We start from the raw sequence: 23335 nt of genomic DNA on the forward strand, positions 1-23335 counted from the left end.
TGGGATTGCAATTTTACCATCCCACCATTGTGTGATGGACGACAATTTATTTTAGTGGTTTTCTGCCGACAGATGGAGAGACATGGAAAGGCACCTGTATCTCCAGGAGGCAATAAGCCAATCAGATATATTGTCACTGAAATAAGTCATGAAATTCGTTGTTTTGTGGCAACAGTATAGGAATAACAAATTACTAAAATTTCAATAAAATAAAACAATGCAAAAAGAAATGCCCAGAGAGTGGCAATGAACCCTTCAGAAATCTGATGGCAGAGGGGTAAAAAGCTTGAGTTCTGCCCGATGTTGAGTTTGGGTCTCCAGTCTCCTGTACCCGCTTCCTGAGGGTAGTAATGAGAAGATGATCTGTCTTGGCTGGTGAGGGTCCTTAATGATGGATGCGACCTTCTTGAGGCACCACCTTTTGAAGTTTTACTTGATGATGGGAAGGCTTATGCCCGTGATGGAGCAGACAGAGTCTACAAGCCCCTGAAGCTTCTTATGATCCTATGCATAGGTGTTTCCATACTGGGCAGTGACACAACCAGTCAGAATCCTCCCCACCGTACATCTGAAGAAATTTGCTGCAGGTGTCGGTGGCATACCATGTCTCCTCAGACTCCCAGTTAAGTATAGCTGCTGGCACACCTTGTTCCTAATTGCACTAATATGTTGGGTGCAGGATAGACCTTCAGAAATATCGACCCTGGAATCTGAAGCTGCTCATTCTTTCCACCACTGACCCCTCAATAAGGAGTGTTATGTGTTCCCCTGACTTCCCCTGTCTGAAGACTACAATAAATGACTTGACCCTGCTGATGCTGGGTGCAAGGCTGTTGTTGCTACAACACTCAACCAGCTACACATCATGAGTGCAGAGAAAGTAAACAGCAGGCTAAGTACACATCCTTGAGGTATTCCTGTGGTTGACTCATCAGGAAGGAAGAGATGTTATCACCAATCTGTACAGTACTGACTGTGGTCTGTCATGAGAAGTTCAAGAATCTAGATGTGGAGGGAGGTAAAGAGGCTCAATTTTTGGTGATTGGAAGTAAAGCAGCCTGATAAAGCAGCATTGCAGTTATTCAGGTGGTCCAAAGCCTAGTAGAGATCTTGTGAACACTGTGGACCTGTTGTGGCTATAGGCAAATTGCTGTGGGTCCAGGTCCTGGATCAGGCAGGAGTTAATTCTGGCCATCACCAGCCTCTCAACGTGTCTTATCACTGTAGCTGTGAGTGCTACTGGATGATAGTTGTCGTGGCAACTTGTCCTGCTCTTTTTGACCACTGCTATGATTGGTCCCCTTTTGAGAGCAGATAGGAAGCTATGCCTGCAGCAGTGACAGATTAGAGATGCCCTTGAACATTCCAGCCAGTTGGTCGGCACAGGCTTTCAGTACCCTGACAGGCATACCAATAGATCCTGACATCTTTTGAGGGTTCACCTTCCTGAAGGATATTCTGACATGGCCTCAGAGAAGGGGATTGTATACAGTACTGTTCAGAGGTCACATACTTTCAGGATTCCACAGGTGTAGTTTTATTCTCCCTTTCAAAGTGTGCATGCAAAGGATTAAACTCTTTGAAGAACCAGTTATGTTGTTAGATTTTGCCTTACAGGAAATAATGGCTTGCAAACTTTGCCACAGCTGATGTGCTTGTGTCTGAAATTTCACAAGGAACTGCCCTTTTGCTGTCACAATGGCCTTCTGTAGATCGTATCTGAACTTCTTGTAAGTTCTTGGATTGCTGGCCCCAAGCTAACTATGAATCTCTGGTTCAACCATGGTATCAGAGATATTCTTAGGAGGCAGGGGTCCATGGCAGGATTAACATTTGGAGACTTAGAGTCATAAAACACTGCAGCACAGACACAGGCCCTACTGACTCCTCAGTGCCCTACTGCTTACCTTGTAAGTTCTACCCTGGTTTGTCCTACCAAAGTGCAATACCTCACACTTATCTGCATTAAATTCCATCTGTCATTTTTCAGGCCCAACCTCTCAGCTAGTCCAGATCCTGCTGGAAACTTTGACGGTCTTCCTTGCTGTATACTACACTCCCAATCTTGGTGTCATCAGCAAATTTGCTGAACCAGTTTACCACATTATCTTCCAGGTGGTTGAAATAGATGACAAACAACAACAGACCTGGCACTGATTCCTGCCTTGCAGCACACCACTAGTCACAGGTCTCTAATCAGTGAAGCAACCACCTACTACCACTGTCTGCTCCTCCTGTGAAGCTGGTATCTAATCCAATTTACTACCTCATTCTGAATGCCAAGCAACTTCCAATGCGGGATCTTGTCAAAGGGATTGCAAAAGTCCATGTGGATAACATTTTGTTCGTCTTCATCAACTCTCCTGGAAAACTCTATAAAATTGGTTAGACACAACCTACTGCACATAAAGCCATTTTGACTGTCACTAATTAGTCTCTGTTTATCCAAATATTCATGCATCCAGTCCCTTAGAACACTTTCCAATAACCTACCCACTACTGATGTCCGGCTCACCAGCCTATAATTTCCTGTTTTATTCTTAGAGCCTTTCTTAAACAATGGATCAACATTATCTAACCTCCTAAGAATGTATCAAGGAAAACACTAAAGTGCAAAACCCTAATCCTTAAGGCTTAGTGGAGCCAGACTCCATTGTATCGCAATGGTTTGAGGGTATTTACGCTAGAGCCAAACTTGACACATGCTCTCAGGTTACTCTGCTGTACAGAGCCTTCTACAACCTGCCTTTGACACATTTACCATGGACGCCACTCAGTGCTCTGGAGTTCTGGGGCCTTGGTGCTGATGACTACCAGTATGATGGTTACTTGTTGTTGCAGCTGGTGTTTCCGAAGGTAAATGAGGTAATAGCTGAGGTCTTTGATACTTTAAGCTATTGGGAACCTGCAAGGAGAGAACTGGAGAGAGCTTTCTGAAAACCTTGTCCATTCAGAGTTGTTTTTGAGGAAGTGCAAGCTCATCCTAGGCTGGTTGATGAGCACAAAGGAGGAACTGTGTGGTGCACCCAGTCCAAAATTCTCACGCCACGGCCTGGGGAAGTAGCTAGAGTGATGGGAAACCCCAAATTTCCCAGAATGCCTGATGCCAAGGCCCTCCTGGTGGATGCTCCAGAAGACCACAAAGAGGAGTCACGCTTACTTGCTGGGCTACTGGTGAGGCACGAACAGCAGAAGCCATCAGCTGTACAGGTAAACAGGATGACAGTGATTGTCAGGAACACATTGGCGAGGGAGGTCGCCCTCAGGCGGGGAATGCTGATGGCACATCTTTTTTCGGTGACTTTAATATCTAGTTTTCCTGTGAGAAAAGCAGGAGAGAGACCATCTCCTCAGAAGGGAAAGTTGACAACCAAGTCATCCAATTTTGGTGACTCCCCGGTACCTGGAGGTTGGAAAAAGAGACTGATGGAGAAGCTGTTGGAGCTTGAAGACGTTGAAGTTTTTTCCACTGAGGAGTTTGATGTGGATTGTTCCAAGAGCACTTGCCACGCCTTCCGAGATACAGAGGACACCCTTCTCAGAGAAAGGTCTTGGCGACTAGCACGGCAGAGGTGGAGGACATTTGGCAGCATCTGCTGAAGTTGAAGGAAGCTGGTATTATCACTGAGTCCAGTCCCTATGCGTCCCCCATAGTGGTGGTGAGAAAGAAGAATGGGAAGGTGGCAAGGTACGAATGTGAGTTGACTATCAGACACTGAACAGATGCAGAGTCTCCGACAAGTATACGGCTCCATAGATCGAGGACACGCTGGCCTGCCTGAGTGGAGTGAAGTGGTTCAGTGTGCTGGACCTAAGGAACGGGTATTATCAGATACCCATGAGTGAGGCTGGTAAAGAGAAGACGGAATTCATATGTCCACTTGGATTCTTTCAGTTTGTAAGGATGCTCCAGGGAATATCAGGAGCACCTGCTACTTTCCAGCGTGTCATGGAGAAAACGGTGGGGGATATGAATTCGCTTGAGGTATTGGTGTACTTGGATGATCTCATAGCATTTGGGTCAGGACCACCCTGGAAGAGCATGAGGTGAAGTTACGGAAGGTGTAAAGTCACCTGAAAGCTGAAGGGTTAAAACTGTTACTGGACAAGTGACCGTTCAGCAAGACATCTGCCAGCTATGTTGGGCACACAGTCTCACAGAATGGAGTAGCTACAGATCTGTCTAAGATAGACGCAGTGACCACATTGCCAAGGCCCAAAAATGAGAGTGCTCTACACGCGTTTCTTGGATTTTGTGGGTACACAGATCTGATCACTTCACAAAGTTCGTGAAGGACTACTCCAAAGTGAGTCACCCTTTGAATCATCTTCTGTGCAGTTACTCTCCCTTGCAGAAGAAAGGGAGGAGAACAGAAGGAGAAGAAGGTAGTTTATCTTAGTTGTTTGGAGCAAGATGGGATCCAAAATGTGAAGAGGCCTTTCAGTTGTTGAAGCAGCTTCTGATGAAAGCACCTTTGTTGGCGTCTGCGAATCCCTAACTGCTATATGTATTGCATACAGATGCCAGCCGGGAGTTCTATATCTGGATCAGGGCACAGGGTTGAGATCGTCGCTTTGTCAGCCTGAATCTGTCACCCTTCAAGCGAAATTAGCCCACACACAAATTAGAGGTTTTTTTGCATTGAAATGGGCTGTGGTGGATAAGTGATTATCTATATGGTGCTAAGTTCAAGGTGAGGGTGAGGACTGACAACAATCTGTTGACTTATATCCTGACCTCAGCGAAATTGGACAGCAGCATTGTCTGCCCATGATTTTAGCTTGAAGTACTGGCCTGGGAGCTGGAACAGTGATGTGGATGCTTTGTCCCAACATGTGCATGAAGAGTTGGAACTGGATGAAGAGTGGGAGAGCATTCCTGCATCTGAAGCTAAAGCAATGTGCCAGTTTTCCACCATGGGGAAATCATAGGCCAGTTCGGGGCAGGGCAGAGCTGTGGATTATCTGGGAGATTCTGGTTGTGCCATTCCGCAAGCTTACTGCAACTTGACTGCTCTGAATATGAAACAGTTGCCTGCATTGAGTCCTGGGAAAGTGGGCACCGCTCAGTGAGATGACTCTTGTATAGGTACTGTTTCGATAACTGCTGAAGAAGGGGATATGGCCCAAGTTGAAAAGATGAAACACCCTGCCATATCTCTACTGCTGAGAGAATGGAACAAACTGGAGTTGAGGAACCAGGATCTCTACTGGGTCATGTCTCCTCCAGACAGGCCTCGGCCTGAAGAAGTACCTGGTTCTGCCTGAGAAGTATTGGAGGATTGTGCTGAAGTCACTTCGTGGTGATTCGGGTCATTTTGGGTTTGACAAGACCTACGGATTGGTCCGAGATTGGTTCTGTTGGCCCTGAATGAAGCCCGAGGTCGAAGTGCACTGTAAGTTGTGCATTCAGTGTATTTGGAGGAAGATGCTGCCTATTGGGGCTACTCCTTTGTCTCGTTTACTGAGTGCTTGATCTAGTATGTATGGATATCCTCTCCATAGAGCCTGATTCCAACATCTCAGTGTATGTTTTGGTTATTCCTGATCACTGTGCTAGATATACTCAAGCTTTCCCTACAAAGGATCAGAGGGCGTCCACTGTGGCCAAAGTTTTACAGAAAGAGTATTTTGTTCATTATAGCCTTCCCAGGTGGATATATAGCAATCAGGGAAGGGACTTTGAGAGTAGGCTCATCTATGAGTTACTGAGCATGCTTGGAGTCGAGAAGTTGAGAACTATGCCGTATTATCCTCAGGGTGATCCCTAGCCTGAGAGGTTCAACTGGACCTTGCTAGACATGCTCAAAACACTGGAGATCAACAAGAAGAACAAATGGAGTCAGCATATTGGGCATCTGGTCTACTGCTACAACTGTACACAGAACCAAGCTACTAGATACTCGCCACACTATTTGATTGGGCGTGAAGTAAGGTTGCCTGTAGACCTCTGTTTTGGGACTGATGGGGAAGACTTGCCACAGAACACCGATCTGAAATATGTGTCTGACATGAGGAGGGAACTGCAAAAGGCGTATAAACTAGCAGATGTCTCTGTTGCCAAGTAGAATCAAGGAAATAAGAGGAGTAATGATCAAAAGATTAGGTTCTCCCAAATGATGCCTGGAGACAGAACTTGGGGCTACCAGGGGAACATAAGATGGCTGATTGCTGGCTGGCTATGCCTTATGTAGTGGAGAGTCGATGCCAAATGCTCCAGTTTCTCATGTGAAGCCAGAAGGCTGGAATGAACCTGTCAAAGTTCTCCATCGGAACTACCTTTTACCTCTAGGACAAGAGTTACGTGTTGACCCAGAACCTGACGTGGACCCTACACCTAAATGAAGGACTCTGTGGTGACAAGGGAGAGCCGAAAGACAATCAATGGAGAAAGCTGAAGGGAACTCAACCACTAAATGTTATACTGACTCAGAGGATGAGGAAATGGGGGTGTGGTATATGATCTTTCCCCACAACCTCTCCACTATTTGCTCTGGCGCTCTAGTTCCCATCACTTTGCACCACTAGTTCAAACGTCCCTGTGCAGCAGGAGAAAGCCTTCCTAATAGGATATCAGTCCCCCTTCAGTTCAGGTCAAACTGTCCCATTTGTACAGTTCACAGCTTTTCTGAAGCAGAGCCCAATGATCCAAAAATCTGAAAAACTCCCTCCTGCACCTTGTCCTGTGCGAACCTGTATGATCATCCTCGTTCTGGCCTCAGTAGTACGTGGCAAGAGTAGCAATCCTAAGATTACAACCCTGGAACTCTTGTCCTTTAATTTAGCACCTAACTCCCTGAACTCACTTTGCAGGACCTTGTCACCCTTCATACCCATATCATTGGTATCACTGTCAACCACAACCTCTGGCTGTTCACCCTTCCACTAAGAATGTTCTGGACTCGATCCTAGATGTCCATGAACCTGGTCACCAGGAAGCAACATAGCATCCTGGAATATTGTTCCCATCTGCAGAGCCTCCAGTTGGTTCCCCTAACCGATGAATCCCCTATCAGTACAGCTCATCTGCTTTCCCCTCCTTCCCTCCTGAGCTACTGAACCAGAGACGTAACCGCTGTAGCTTTCTTCTGCTAGGTCATCTGCTCTAACAGAAACCAAAGTGGTATACCTGTTATTGTGGGGGCGGGGGCGGGGGTACTCTGCACTGGCTGTCTATCTCCCTTCCCTCCTGACAGTCACCCAGTTACCTGCATCCTGCACCTTGTGTGTATCCAACTTCACGTATCCCTCAGCCTCCAGAATGATTCAGGGTTTATCCAGCTCCAGCCCCAGTTACTTAGAAGCTGCAGCTGGACGCACTTCTCACAGCTATAGCCATCAGGGACTCTGGAGGTCTCCCTGCCTGCCAGCAATCCACAAATGGACCATTTCTAGAATATGGATGCAAGGATGGAGCGTAGCATCCCTATTGCCCTCCACACCGGAGTCACAGGGAGAAAGTACAAACTCTTTACAGATAGCAGAGGTACTGAACCCGGGATGCTGGGATCGTAGCAATACATGAACTGTATGTCACTGAGCCACCCCTTTAGCACCTCCATCCAAGCCATTTATATAAATTGTAAAAGTTGGGGCTCCAGTAATCATCCCAGAAGCACACCGTAAATTAAACTTACCAACCAGAATAAGATGCTTCCATGCCTATTATCTATTTATGATTTGCTTACCAATAACAATAATGTTATTTCCTGCACCACAAACTTATATTTTCTGCAATATATTTTCTGTCCCCTTATCAATTGTTTTCTGCAAAATCACATGTAGCACATTCACTAGTTTCCCATTTTTACTAGACTTTAAAGAATTTGTTGATTTCCCTTTCACAAGGCCATGCTGACTTTCCCCGAACTAAGTGCCGGATATAACATCTTTAATAATAGCTTCTAATATTTTTCTTAAAGTCTGTCTCCTTTTTTGAATAAAGCGTATATACAGTATTTGCCATTTTATATTCTAATAGAACCTTTTTCCAAATCTACAGTATTTTGGAAAATAAAAACACATTCATTACCTATCACTTATTTTAAGAACATAAAATGAAGACCATTAGAATCAGAGTCCTGTCAGACCCACTGCTTCAATAATTCACTCAGTACCATTCCTATATTGAACATTCCTCTTTCACATCCAATTCCCATTTTACTGCCGTAACTGGGATGCTTCTTGTATCATGCGCAGTGATGATTCATATACAATACCTTCTCAAGACCATAAGACCATTAAACCTCACAGCAGAATTAGATCATTTGTCCATCAAGACAGCTCCGTCATTTGATTGTGGCTGATCTATTTTTCCTCTCAGTCCCATTCACAGAGAAAATAATGCATTATCCACCTTGTCATCTTCCATTATTAATTCTCTAGTTTCAAGACCAGTGCTCAATGACTTCCTTTCTTTTTTCAAATAACTTCAGTAAACATTCTGCTTGTAGCAAATCACATGGAAGGATCATTGTATCAGTCAAGGCAGGTGAACAGAATTTTTAGAAACACAAGAGAATCGGCATTGCCAAGTACCCAGGGAACAATGGCTTTCATGGCACACCTGGAGAGCTCAGGAAAGCTACTTAAAAGAAATGGGACTTTCTCTAAGCTGTGAAGTTTTAAATTATTTGTAGATTAAGCATTTAAATACATACTAAAATAGACAATATAGAAATAGTCAAGGAATATTGGAGCGAAGAATGTAAAAAGATACACAACTATTTTCAAAATCACCTCTTTAAAATGTTCTCCAAATGACACGTACTTACTAACAGTTTGTTTTGGGTCAAGAAACCCAGTACTATAAGTTGCCACATCCACACCATTGCAGTTGGTTCCTCCAGGTTGAGTTGAAATTGTAGCTTTGATGGAGTAACCAATCCCTCCTTGGACCAGCCAATAGCTACTGCTGCTTCTGTTGCATTGAATTAATGCCAGTGAATTAAAAGTCTGTTCTTCACTCAGTAACAAAACATGATGCACACATTGACCTAAAAAGACACAAACAAGTCAAAGGTATTTAGAACATTCACTTCATCATTAGCATTGTTTACATCAACTGGATTTTCTCTGCAGAATACTGAACCAAAGAGGCAAAGTTTCCTCAGAGCAACATTCACAGAACGGTTTCTACTTCACTTTCAGAGAAATCACTACAGATGAGGAACTTCTCAAAGTTCAAGTTGCTAAATATAACTTGTATTTAAGACCACAGGATATAGGAGCAGAAGTAGGCCATTCAGCCCATTGAGCCTGCTCCACCATTCAATCACGGGATGATCCAATTCTTCCAGTCATCCCCACTCCCCTGCCTTCTCCCCAGACCCCTTGATGCCCTGGAAAATCAAGAACCTATCTATCTCAGCCTTAAATACACCCAATGATAGAATCATAGAACCCTACAGTACAGAAACAGACCCTTCAGCCCATCTAGTCTATGCCAAACTATTTATCTGCCTAGTCCCATTGACTTGCACCTGGACCATAGTCCACCATACCCCCGGCATCCATGTACTTAACTTCTCCTAAATGTTGAAATCGAACCCACGTCCACCACTTCTTCTGGCAGCTTGTACCACACTCTCACCACCCTCAGAGTGAAGAAGTTCCCCCTCATATTCCCTTTAAACATTTAATCCTTTGCAGTTAACCTATGATTTCTATCTCATCCCTTTCCTTTTCCAGCGTACACAAATCTAATTGGCAAATCGTCAATTCACTTACAGTTATTCCAAGTTTTTATATTACATTTCATTGTCATGACACGGTGGCCTTAGTGGAGAAATCAATGTCGATTGAGCGTCTACTCCACAGAGAACCTTTGTTCAATCTGCAGTTGCAACCTCAATTTCTGTCACTTGAATTGACATTCCTATTCCCTTCCATCTGTGGCCTTCTACACTGTTTCAATGGGGCTTCCATCTGGGTATGCTGCAGCCTTTAGGAACTGGTATAGAATTCAGCAATTTCAAGTAATCTTCTTTCCCCAAAGTAAGATCATTACAATAATCACAAACATGAGAAAATCTGCAGATACTGGAAATCCAAAGCAGCACACACACAATGCAGGAGGTTCCTCCAGTATTTTACATGTGTTGCCATCATGATAATGTTATCCATCTGCAATATTAAAACATTTCTTCTCCATAAAGATTATTTGATATGCTGGGCTGCTCCAATATTCTATGTTTAGTTCATTTCTCTCTAATACCTTGGCAATGCATTTTGCAAGCTTTCATCGTATCCATTTGATTTAGCTTCTTGAAATGCCTTCAATCATTTCATCAACCAGAAGGCTTCAAAAACACAGTTTCAGCATGACAATATCTCAGCCCAGAGATATTCTCATTGTTCTGTCCTCCCCAAACTCTCTACAAATTGAAACTAGTTTGCTTTCACATTTTCTCAGTCTACTTGACCTGAAGTGTTAACTCTGTTCCTCTTGCTAAAGATACTGTATAACAGAACATAGAATGTGCAACAGCATGGTACAGCAACTTAAGCATCCCTAATGTACCTACCTCTACCACCAGCCCCAGCAGTTCGTTCCATGCACTTACCACTCTGTGTGTAAAAAACCTACTTCTGACATCCCCCCTATATTTTCCTCCAATCACCTTAGAATTATGCAATCTCATTCTAGTCATTGCCACCTTGGGGAAAAGGTGCTGGCTGTCCACTCTCTCTATGCTTCTCTCACGTACATGCTTATCAAGTCACCTCTCATTCTATTTCACTCCAAAGAGAAAAGCTCTACCTCACTCAACCTTTCCTCATACACCGTGCTTTCCAATCCAGACAGCATCCTGGTAAATCTCCTTTGCACCCTCTCTAAAGCTTCCACACCCTTCCTCTAATGAGGTGACCAGAACGGAACACAATACTACTAGTGTGATCTAACCACAGTTTTATAGAGCTGCAACTTTGCTTGCGGTTCTTGAACTCAATTCCCCAATTAATTAAGTGCGTACAAAGGTCAATACATCATACACATTTTTAACCATGCTATCAGCTTACGAGGCAACTTTGAGGGATCTATGGATGTCAACCCGAAGATGATTCTGTTCCACCATACTGTAAGAATCCTGCCATTATCCTTGTACTCTGCATTCATCTTGACCTTCCAAAGTGAGTCATTTCACACTTCTCCACATTGGAGAATTTGCTGAATATTTTCAGCATTTTCTGTTTCTATATTGTGTCTTTCATTTTGAAAGATGTGTTGAAGCACTTCACCACAATGGACAGTGAATCAAGCTGAGCTTTAAGGAGAGTCTAGAAGAGGAGAGGTGGAGGGAATTAGGGATGTTTTTCCAAATTTTGGGCATTATTGCGAATGTGGTGCAAAGAATGAACAAGTCAGTTAAACAGAGAATTCTGGTTCAATTGTTCATTTGTGCAGCTGAGAAGGCTGTAAAAAGACAAGGCTACAAACTGATTCAAACACAAAACAAACTCCTAGAACTAGGACTTGGCACGCCGCTGGGAAACTGAATCCTTGACTTTGTACTGTACTGCTGCTGTTAAATGAGTAATTTCACGTCATATGATAATCAACTTGATCCCAGTTCTGATTTTGAATTTTTTACAAATGCAACAGACTACTCTGTCCAAGTTTGCATGTAATTGCAGAATTGTGAACAGAGCCTGGTCTATCAAGAAAACTGGCCTTCTCTCCATGGACTCTGTCTACGCTTCCAAAGCCTTGGGAAAGCAGCCAACATAATTAAGGATCTTCCCACCCTTGTCATTATCTCTTCTCCCTCACTTCCATCAGGCAGAAGATATAAAAACTCCAGATCACATACCACCAGACTTAAGGACAGCTTCTATCTCCTGTTACAAGACTCTTGGATGGACCTCTGGTACAGTAAAGAAGAACTCGTGATTTTCAATCTATCTCACCTTGGTCCTTGCACATTATTTGTTAAGTGCACCGCACTTTCTCCATGAGTGTAACACAATATTCTGCATTCTGTTTTGTTTCCATTTTGTTCTTCCTTAATCTACGCACCGTACATAAAATGATCTCTTTGGATGGCATGTTAATAAATCTTTTCACTGTCCCTCAATACAGGTGACAATAATAATCCAAGCACCAGTTGCAAATCAATCCTAGATGACCAGGAGCCAACATAGGCCAGCAATGACAAGGGACAACAGACAATGATTTGGTTTGGGGACAGGAAAACAGGAAACACACAAAATGCTGCAGGAACTCAGCAGGCCAGGCAGCATCTTTGGAAAAGAGTACAGTCGACATTTTGGGCCAAACCCCTTTGGCAGGACTCCCAAAACGTCGACGGTATTTTTTTCCACAGATGCTACCTGACCTGCTGAGTTCCTCCAGCATCTTGTGCGTGTTGATGGGATTTCCAGCATCTGCAGATTCTCTCTTGTTTGTGATTTGAGGCAACAAGGAACAGAGCTTTGTATGTGTCAAGCTCTGCAAAATGCTGATAATGGGCAGAACATTTTTAGAGTAATCAAATTCAAATTTGAAATTTGAAGCGGTGGGCCAGTAACAAGGTTGGAATTGGTCAGTTTTGTGATGTTAAAGATGTGTGTTTGGTAACTCATCTCAAAATTCAACTTCTGATATGAGGACCTTGGGGAGTGAAATCTGAGGCAAGAATGGGGAGGTGGTAGGCATCTGGGCTGAAGTACCAAGGATGTTATAATGAATTGACGAGAAGGCAACATTAACCGGGATAACAGTGCACTCTCTGTATCTAATACTTAAGACAGTGCACAGTTCTGAGCACATCCAGCATGTTGGCTGCCGTCACAGTAAAATGTAGCCAGTTGCTCAATAGTAAACTAGTGTTTAATTAGTTTAATGGTATGCTTCATCGGGACCAGTAATTCAACGTGACACAAAATAATCTGATAATTGCATTAAATTTGTAACTCAGGATTGTTATCAAGAGTTCAGAGGTTCACTAATCCTTTTAGTGAAAGTCATCTGTCGCTCCTACCTGGTCAGAGTCCATACGCACAGCAACGTGACTGACTTTGAATGACCTCCAGCAAAAAACTCATTTAGAAATGGGTAATAAATGTTGATCTTGTTAGCAACACCCACATCCTGTGAGTGAATTTTAAAAAACCTGCCCAGGCCTCCCTCGGTATTATCAGCCCAAGGAGGGTTTCTATGGGAAACTTACCTTTTGTTGAAGCTTTTATTACAATACCTTTGATCTTACATATTTTCTGTGACTTGCCTTGCTTGGTTGCTATCAGCTTGTGTTTACTTATTGTTGTGAAATTGTTATTCTGCTGTAAACTGTGCCCTTCTAACACTACTTTTATATTTAATTTTATTTTTTTCCATTTTATCTTGTTACATACTTTCAAAAATAGTAAAACACAATTACAATGTCTGTTTTACTGGTTAGAAATAAATGTCAGTATTTCTAAGTGTGGTGAACTACATATACCTGTCTGACTGCTCCTGTGGCTCCTCCCACAGACCCCTGCTGACAGCTCCTGTGGCTCCTCCCACAGACCCCTGCTGACTGCTCCTGTGGCTCCTCCCACTGACCCCCCGCTGACAGCTCCTGTGGCTCCTCCCACAGACCCCTGCTGACAGCTCCTGTGGCTCCTCCCACAGACCCCCCGCTGACTGCCCCTGTGACTCCTCCCACAGACCCCCTGCTGACTGCTCCTGTGGCTCCTCCCACAGACCCCCTGCTGACTGCTCCTGTGGCTCCTCCCACAGACCCCTGCTGACTGCTCCTGTGACTCCTCCCACAGACCCCCGCTGACTGCTCCTGTGGCTCCTCCCACAGACCCCCCCCCGCTGACTGATCCTGTGGCTCCTCCCACAGACCCCTGCTGACTGCTCCTGTGGCTCCTCCCACTGACCCCTGCTGACAGCTCCTGTGGCTCCTCCCACAGACCCCCTGCTGACTGCTCCTGTGACTCCTCCCACAGACCCCCTGCTGACTGCTCCTGTGGCTCCTCCCACAGACCCCTGCTGACTGCTCCTGTGACTCCTCCCACAGACCCCTGCTGACTGCTCCTGTGACTCCTCCCACAGACCCCCTGCTGACTGCTCCTGTGGCTCCTCCCACAGACCCCTGCTGACTGCTCCTGTGACTCCTCCCACAGACCCCTGCTGACTGCTCCTGTGGCTCCTCCCACTGACCCCCTGCTGACTGCTCCTGTGGCTCCTCCCACAGACCCCCCGCTGACTGCCCCTGTGACTCCTCCCACAGACCCCTGCTGACTGCTCCTGTGACTCCTCCCACAGACCCCTGCTGACTGATCCTGTGACTCCTCCCACAGACCCCTGCTGACTGATCCTGTGACTCCTCCCACAGACCCCCGCTGACTGATCCTGTGACTCCTCCCACAGACCCCTGCTGACTGCTCCTGTGACTCCTCCCACAGACCCCTGCTGACTGCTCCTGTGGCTCCTCCCACAGACCCCCTGCTGACTGCTCCTGTGGCTCCTCCCACAGACCCCCGCTGACTGCTCCTGTGGCTCCTCCCACAGACCCCTGCTGACTGCTCCTGTGGCTCCTCCCACAGACCCCTGCTGACTGCTCCTGTGGCTCCTCCCACAGCCCCCCCCCCGCTGACTGATCCTGTGGCTCCTCCCACAGACCCCTGCTGACTGCTCCTGTGGCTCCTCCCACAGACCCCCTGCTGACTGCTCCTGTGGCTCCTCCCACAGCCCCCCCCGCTGACTGATCCTGTGACTCCTCCCACAGCCCCCCCCCCCTGCTGACTGCTCCTGTGGCTCCTCCCACAGACCCCCCCCCGCTGACTGCTCCTGTGGCTCCTCCCACAGACCCCCTGCTGACTGCTCCTGTGGCTCCTCCCACAGACCCCTGCTGACTGCTCCTGTGGCTCCTCCCACAGACCCCTGCTGACTGCTCCTGTGGCTCCTCCCACAGACCCCCTGCTGACTGCTCCTGGGGCTCCTCCCACAGACCCCTGCTGACTGCTCCTGTGGCTCCTCCCACAGACCCCCTGCTGACTGCTCCTGTGGCTCCTCCCACAGCCCCCCCCCACTGACTGATCCTGTGACTCCTCCCACAGCCCCCCCCCTGCTGACTGCTCCTGTGGCTCCTCCCACAGCCCCCCCCCCTGCTGACTGCTCCTGTGGCTCCTCCCACAGACCCCCCCCCTGCTGACTGATCCTGTGGCTCCTCCCACAGCCCCCCCCCTGCTGACTGCTCCTGTGGCTCCTCCCACAGCCCCCCCCCCCGCTGACTGCTCCTGTGGCTCCTCCCACAGACCCCCTGCTGACTGCTCCTGTGGCTCCTCCCACAGACCCTGCTGACTGCTCCTGTGGCTCCTCCCACAGCCCCCCCCCTGCTGACTGCTCCTGTGGCTCCTCCTACAGACCCCCCCCCGCTGACTGATCCTGTGACTCCTCCCACAGACCCCCCCCCGCTGACTGCTCCTGTGGCTCCTCCCACAGACCCCCCCCGCTGACTGCTCCTGTGGCTCCTCCCACAGACCCCCTGCTGACTGCTCCTGTGGCTCCTCCCACAGCCCCCCCCCTGCTGACTGCTCCTGTGGCTCCTCCTACAGACCCCCCCCCGCTGACTGATCCTGTGACTCCTCCCACAGACCCCCTGCTGACTGCTCCTGTGGCTCCTCCCACAGACCCCCTGCTGACTGCTCCTGTGGCTCCTCCCACAGACCCCCGCTGACTGCTCCTGTGGCTCCTCCCACAGACCCCCTGCTGACTGCTCCTGTGGCTCCTCCCACAGACCCCCTGCTGACCGCTCCTGTGGCTCCGCCCACAGACCCCCCCCCCCGCTGACTGATCCTGTGACTCCTCCCACAGACCCCCCCCCGCTGACTGATCCTGTGACTCCTCCCACAGACCCCTGCTGACTGATCCTGTGACTCCTCCCACAGACCCCCCCCCGCTGACTGATCCTGTGACTCCTCCCACAGACCCCCTGCTGACTGCTCCTGTGGCTCCTCCCACAGACCCCCTGCTGACTGCTCCTGTGGCTCCTCCCACAGACCCCCGCTGACTGCTCCTGTGGCTCCTCCCACAGACCCCTGCTGACTGCTCCTGTGGCTCCTCCCACAGACCCTGCTGACTGCTCCTGTGGCTCCTCCCACAGACCCCCCCCCCCGCTGACTGCTCCTGTGGCTCCTCCCACAGACCCCTGCTGACTGCTCCTGTGGCCCCTCCCACAGACCCCTGCTGACTGCTCCTGTGGCTCCTCCCACAGACCCCCCCCCGCTGACTGCTCCTGTGGCTCCTCCCACAGACCCCCCCCGCTGACTGATCCTGTGACTCCTCCCACAGACCCCCCCCCCCGCTGACTGCTCCTGTGGCTCCTCCCACAGACCCCCCCCCGCTGACTGATCCTGTGACTCCTCCCACAGACCCCTGTATAAAGGCGACTGTGGGCTGCTGCTCTCCCTCATTTTCCCCAGGATGTAGTGTTGTTCATTTGTCCAGTCAATAAAAGCCGATACCTCGCTTCTTACGTCTCAGAGTGAGTTATTGATGGTGCATCACTAAGCATATTATTAATATGACTCTGTGGCTTCCAAATAAATTTAAAAATATGCAGTAACCATTTTCCCATGTCTAAACCACTTATATCAAAGTTAGCATGTTTGAATTACGGCTGGGAATTCATTTAGAATTACAGTCAAGTACTGTATACCTGTATTTTCTGAGTAGACTGTACAAATCATGTTATAACTAACTTGAGGTAACTAGAAAGCAGTCACAGTTTATCAGTTGCTTCTAATCTCACTTACTCGCTTCCAAGTTTCCTCTGCTCTTCTTGTTGTGCCTCCTCCTCCCCCCCCCCACCTGCCCTCTCAACACCACACAGACACAATCACACACATCCAAGTAATGTGGTTAAAGGGAAGCAAAAATCGAGAGCAAGGTCGTCTGTAGTGAAATCTTCAATAGTATCGGGGAAATGCTGCTGACATGAATTATATGCCAAAAGTGCAGAAATACACACAGAAATGATTGATATTGAGTTACTGCCGAAGCCAATGGCGTGAGAGCTGATTTGTTCACATACAAGTGGTAAGAATGGTACCTTTGTAAGGCCAGCCAGTGAAAGTTCCCAATTATTAGAAGGAAGAAAGCCTAGGAAGTTATAACATTTGCCACAGCAGTTTGAAATCTGTTTACAGTAATAGGGATTTATCATTGTGACTTGATCTCCATGCTATCCCAGAGGACACAGATTTCTCATGAGATTGTTAGAGAAAAGTGTAAGGTGCAGAGGGACAAAGGAAGATCTAAAACTCCTTGTAACTGCAAATGACACTATTCAAGCCCCACATGAGCTTATTGGCCAAGCTACAGAATTTACAGGAAGTTAATGAAAACTCTGGCCAGCAGAAGTTATTTTCCACTAGGCCAAGAAGTAATGCGATTAATATAAAAGTAAAAAGATACCAATAATACAACGACCATGCTGAATTATTACCCATGCTCTGGAAAGGATGGCAGTGCATATACAAAGTTCGGTTATGAAAACATTGACCAAAGCTAGTCATTATCAACTGAAGAGACAGACCTGAATTCATCTTCAGACCACACGAGGGCTGAAAGAACAGAAAATGTCAACAACACCACCGACATTAGCACAAAAATAGAAATTAGTTCAAATTTTACAGTGATAGCAATTCACTATAGCAACAAATTCTGCACTAACTCAGAGAAAAAAATGACCAGAACTAAGTCAACGAAATGATGGCGTAAAATTTTACTGTGCAGACAATCCTGTAAATAGAGTTTACGATCAGAAAAGATCACTACTTCAAAAAAAAACTTCTTAAATTAAAAGGAGAAAATACAATGCTATATACTATAGTGAGATTGAATAAGGAACTAGCATTGTATGCTGCTATGTACTAATACCATATCACTCTCTTGTTTACCAAACCAACTTAATACATATTTTATCACTCAGCAAACAATATGGCATAAAAAATTAACAATAATTACATTGCTGAGATACTGGTGATAGTCTGGAAAATAATTAACAAGCATGCCCAGGAAAACAACAATTCACAGCAGTGGTTTTCGCATCACTTGCTCAAGGTGAGATAGCTAGTTATCCCCACCCAAGAATGCCAAACTTCAAAGTTTTAGATTCTTTTAAGGAGACATCTGGTATTCCCCAGAGCCTGTGATAATCATCTCACTTCATCTTAATTCATCAAAGTTGCTATTGGTTTCATTTCAAGGAAGTCTATGACCAAAAGCAACAATTTGGTTTTACGTCAGCCTTTGACAGATCACAACACACAAGGCATTTGCAGAAGCAACGCCGGAGGTTAAGTTCGGGTAATGTTTGTGCATTCGGCAACAAAAGCATCGCTGTTGCAATGCTGAACTCAAAAGCATTTCAGTGTGTCTGCAATGACTCCAACACAACACAAAAACTCCTTCTGCCAAAAGAGCAAAAGCAGCAATAAAATAAAGCAACCACATACTGCGAATGGCACATTACTATCCGATCAAGATCCCACTCACGATTAAATCGGAAACACGCTGTCAGTCTGGACCTGGATTTGGAACCTGCATCTCAGCAAGACCCAACCATCAGCCGTCACTATGTTTAGAACACAGAACAGTGACACACAGGAACAGGCCCTTCAGCCCACAATCTTGTGCCAGACTAATTAAATATCTTAACTTAACTAGTCCCTTATGCCTGTACAAGTGGATCTTCCTCCATTCTCTGCATATTCATGTGCCGATCTAAGAGTATTGTAGATGCCTCTGTCGTATTTGCCTCCACTACCACCTTGCCAGCACATTCCAGCTGCCCACCATTCTCTGTATAAACTTGATAAACAGCATCCTATCTTTCCAGCGTGGCCCACCACAGCCCCTGGTCAGTTATGATGACAACCCACACTGAACTTGTTCCTCTCTCTGTGGCTGCTTCCTGACCTGCTGCATACACTGGTGTCATTTTAGATTTTCTGCATCTGCAGAGCCTTGGGTTTGTAGCGTTCACTTCTTGCATTGCTTTTCCCTTTCATTTAACCTCTGTCCTCATGTCATTTTACACTCCACCAGGCAGATGAGCTGAATTAACAACTCTTCACCAACTCTTCTCTGCCTCCCAATCTCCAGTCACATTCCCTTTCCGCCTCTTCATCCGTTCCGCTGTCTTCAACTTAAAACATGTTTTAATATTTAATTTTCTTCAGCTCTGATGAAAAGTCACCGACCTTAAGTGTTACCGGTTTCCCACTACATCAACTCTACCCAGAATGCTGTGTATTCTCATCATTCACTGTTTATGCAATATCTCTAGGACCAAGTAGAATAGAGTGGGATTCCCCTGATTAGAATAAGGACCACAGTCTTTTTTTTTTAAACAGACACTAATAATATGAATTTAGAGCTGCAATGTTATCTTAAAATGTTCAGCTAACACAGAAGTGTAGTAATAGTTTGGAAGGTAGTAATAGGCATCAAAAAAGTAGCGGTAGGTTGCTAGAATGCATAGGCACAAGCCGGTGAAATTAATTCAATGCAGAAAAGTAGAGATGATTTATAAAACTGAGGGGAAAATCAGAGATTCTGAGGCATATTTGAAGGTGATAGGACAAATTTAACAAGTAGTTAAAACTTAAAGTAGTCCTGACTGTATAAAATGAAGTATGGCATACAAATACCAGTAAAGTATACTAAACCCATGTTACAAACCAGAGAAAATCTGCAGATGCTGGAAATATGGCCTGCTGAGCCCCTCCAGCATTTTGTGGGTGTTGCCCTAAACCTTCAGCCTACTGGGAGCAATCTAGAATAGAATGTAAGTTTTAAAGAAGGTACAGCAAGAGTTAATTTAATAATCCTAGATATATCCAATTACTGTTATGTGTTGGTGGGTGTAACTAGAAAAGGCTGTTGTTCTCCTTAGAGCAGAAGAGGTCTGCTGGCCAAAGTTTTCATTAACTTTCTGTAAGTTCTGTAGCTTGGCCAATAAGTTCATATGGGGCTTGAATAGTGTCATTTGACATGTTTAAAGTAATGAAAATTATACACAGAATAAACCAAAGTGAAATTGTTTCTGGGTGGTGGGTTATAGTTTCAGAATGCAAATGAAACTGAAGTGACAGAAGGACATATATAACATAGAAATTGAATATTTAGGATTTGGAATACACTACCTCACTGGCAGTGGATAAGGAGTTAATAAAGTTATACCAAGATGCTTTACAATCTTGCCACTATCAGCTCCACGCTCAGAAGACATTGGCCAAAAGTTTTCGCATGGCCAGAGCAGGGGTCAGAGCAGCTTTTTACAAAAAACACAGATAGTGCGCTGAATAGGTGCAGAAGGAAGAGAGAAGTTCCATGGATATACAAGGTAACGCAGAAAAGTGAATTCTGCTTTGCATCACTTTTAATGTCTTGCCCTTTCTTAATTCCTGAATATCGTCAGCTTTCATTGTAGAAAGAGATTGCGAAATGAAAAACACCATGAATTGAAAATGACAATGGAGGGATGTAAAAGATAAGGGTTTCAAGAGTTTATATGCCCGTTTGTGTCGATGAGAAGAACTTTGTAACCCACATGAAATTTGCACTCATAAGAACACAGTGACAGTAGTAAGATTAGCTGACCCTCTAGCCTTTTTGCTTAAGGCCAAAAATTCCAGATGATACACACTTACAGCACAAAAAAGTTATTTCCCCTGTGGCCTTTATTCAATCACCTAAACTAGATTAGTAACCCTTTTGCAACATTTATTGTACCTCAGCAATGTTAATTCGATTCACTAATCATTTAAAGATATTTAAGGTGAAGAGATTGCGGTAAGTGCAAATAATACACTAAACAAACTTTTATGTTACAGCCAAATCACCCTAAGGATTGACATTTTCAACACTCATTACTAGTTTAATTGAGCTACATACCTGTTTTCAAGCTTCGAACATATTCTTCATTAGCAACTGTAAAAAACCCAAAACATATTCCGTCAATAACTTCAAGCAACACACACAAAATTCTGGTGGAACGCAGCAGGCCAGGCAGCATCTATAAGGAGAAGCAATGTCGACATTTTGGGCCGAGTCCCTTCGTCAGGACTAACTGAAATAAAAGATAGTAAGAGATTTGAAAGTAGAAGGGGGAGGGGGAAATGCGAAATGATAGGTGAAGACCGGAGGGGGTGGGATGAAGCCAAGAGCTGGAAAGGTGATTGGCAAAAGGGATACAGAGCTGGAGAAGGGAAAGGATCTAAAAGGGATGCAGAGCTGGAGGAGGGAAAGGAGCTGTCAATAACTTAATCACTTTTACTTTGAAGCATCCATTTGCCATACAATGCTTTAAAGAGAATCGAAAAGCACATAAGTGCACATACACGGCTGCTCCATGGAGAGAGTTAAGGGCATCAAGTTTCTGGGAATGCATGTAACAGATGGTCTCACTTAGTCCCTCAGCACCACCTCCTTGGTCAAGAGAGCACAGCAACACCTCATCACAGCAACACAGCAACAACTGCCGGAGGAGATTGAGGCAAACGAGGCTCTCTCTCTCTCACCCCATTTTAACCAATTTTTACAGGAGCACCATTGAGCTTGTCCTGACCAGCTGCAACCTGGCCTGGAACAGAAATTGCAAGGCATCTGACTGCAAGTTCATACAAAGGATTGTGAGGAATCGTGAGAGGATTACTGGGGTCTCTCTTCAACCCCTTAAGGATATTTATCAGGAGCACTGTATACACAGGGCCTTAGCATTGTCAGTGATCCCTTCCATCGATCCATCAATCTTTTTGGCACCCTACCATCAGGCAGGAGGTACTGTAGCACTGGGAGAAGAACTGTTAGGATGGAAAACTGCTTCATCCACCCCCAAGGCCGTAAGATTACTGAACTCCCTGACACCACCCAGGTCTCATCATGTATGAAGCACCTGTAGCATTATTATACTTTTTACATGTGTCACATATGCACCTTACTATCTGTTAAAATATTTGTAGTAATATTACTTTATGAGTTCTGTATGTGAGTTATATGGACTGTGTTGTGCACCTTGGTCTGGAGGGACATTGTTTCATTTGGCGGTATACAAGTGTATGGTTGAATGACAAATAAACTACAACTTGGACAGGAAAATTTGGTAAGTAAACAGACCAATAACAAAATTCTCTTTGCGATATAAAGAAATTTATAATATTGAATATAAAATCATGAGTGTGTCAGACTTACTGTCAGCTATCGAGCTTTTGGTTCATGTTCCATGTCTCCATCAATATGGTTTCTAAGTGTTTTGATTTGCTTATTGAATTTTCTCATTTTTTCCCATAGAATTCACAAATTCTCTGTTGCTGTATTTCAGTTAACTTGCATTTCTCTTAAGAGCTTGAATTGATTTACAGTAAAGAGGATGGTGATAATTACTTGGCCAGTTTTGTTTCTCTAACAAAAACCTGACACTCTCTCAACATGGTGTCTTCAACCATGTTCATTATCTGCTTGCAGCCCAACATCCCTGAGGCACCTTCAAGGGACAAATCAAGTCAATAAAATTCAGCAACATTTAAAAAAAATGTTTAATGCGATCTCCAATAGAATAATAGAACAATTATCATCTACATTCATACAATCAATTTATCATCAATATATTAAAGTAATATCAAAATAGATTGTTTACATCCTTGTCCTGAATCATGCCAAATATAACCAGGCTGCTTACCTCGTAGCGTGAGAGAAGACAGCTCAATTTTCATAATCTTTCCTACATCAGCAGTTTGGAGATGCTGTCGCAATACATTTATCAGAACTTCAGTACTTAGAGTATATTTAATCAAAAGATCCTTTTTCTTTGGTAATGCAAATTGTAGCCAGAAATATGCAATAGCACTGCCGTGGCTGTAAATGAAAACAATCATATCAGAAAGAAGAGCAGTTAATTCAGATTCAGTTTATTGTCATTTAGAAACCACAAATGCAATTCAGTTAAAAAATGAGACAACGTTCCTCCAGAATGATATCACAAAAGCACATGACAAAACAGACTACACCAGAAAATCCACGAAACGTTCGGCAATCCCCAATCCAGAGGCCGGAGAGGCTGCTGCGTATTAATATCGCGCTACCGTCTTAGCGCGTTCCCCGGAAAGGAGCTCCAAATCCACCAGACAAAACAACACCAAAAACTAAAGCTACACGACCTGCACAAAACCACATAGTTACAACATATAGTTCCAACAGTGCAACCAATAGCATAATTGATAAAAAAACAGACCATGGGCACAGTAAAAATAGTCCAAAGATGTTAAAGGACTATAAGTTCAAAAGAAATCACCACACAGTTTCCACAAGTCCCCAGGGTCCCGACAGACTCGC

At 45.2% G+C, this 23335-nt stretch overlaps 1 protein-coding gene across 1 annotated transcript in view; it reads right to left on the reverse strand.

Moving 5' to 3' along the window:
• The window catches only part of LOC140727667 (suppressor of tumorigenicity 14 protein homolog), a 92389-nt gene that overhangs the window by 37027 nt on the left and 32027 nt on the right, over positions 1-23335 (reverse strand). Inside the window, exons 5-7 of the mRNA XM_073045306.1 lie at positions 22683-22858; positions 20900-20935; positions 8771-8996 (exon numbers count right to left, since the gene is read on the reverse strand). Coding sequence (XP_072901407.1) covers positions 8771-8996; positions 20900-20935; positions 22683-22858 — 438 coding nt within the window. The remainder of the gene's footprint in view (positions 1-8770; positions 8997-20899; positions 20936-22682; positions 22859-23335) is intronic.

The sequence above is a fragment of the Hemitrygon akajei genome, chromosome 5 (genome assembly GCF_048418815.1).
Source record: "Hemitrygon akajei chromosome 5, sHemAka1.3, whole genome shotgun sequence".
Classification (NCBI taxonomy): Eukaryota; Metazoa; Chordata; class Chondrichthyes; order Myliobatiformes; family Dasyatidae; genus Hemitrygon; species Hemitrygon akajei.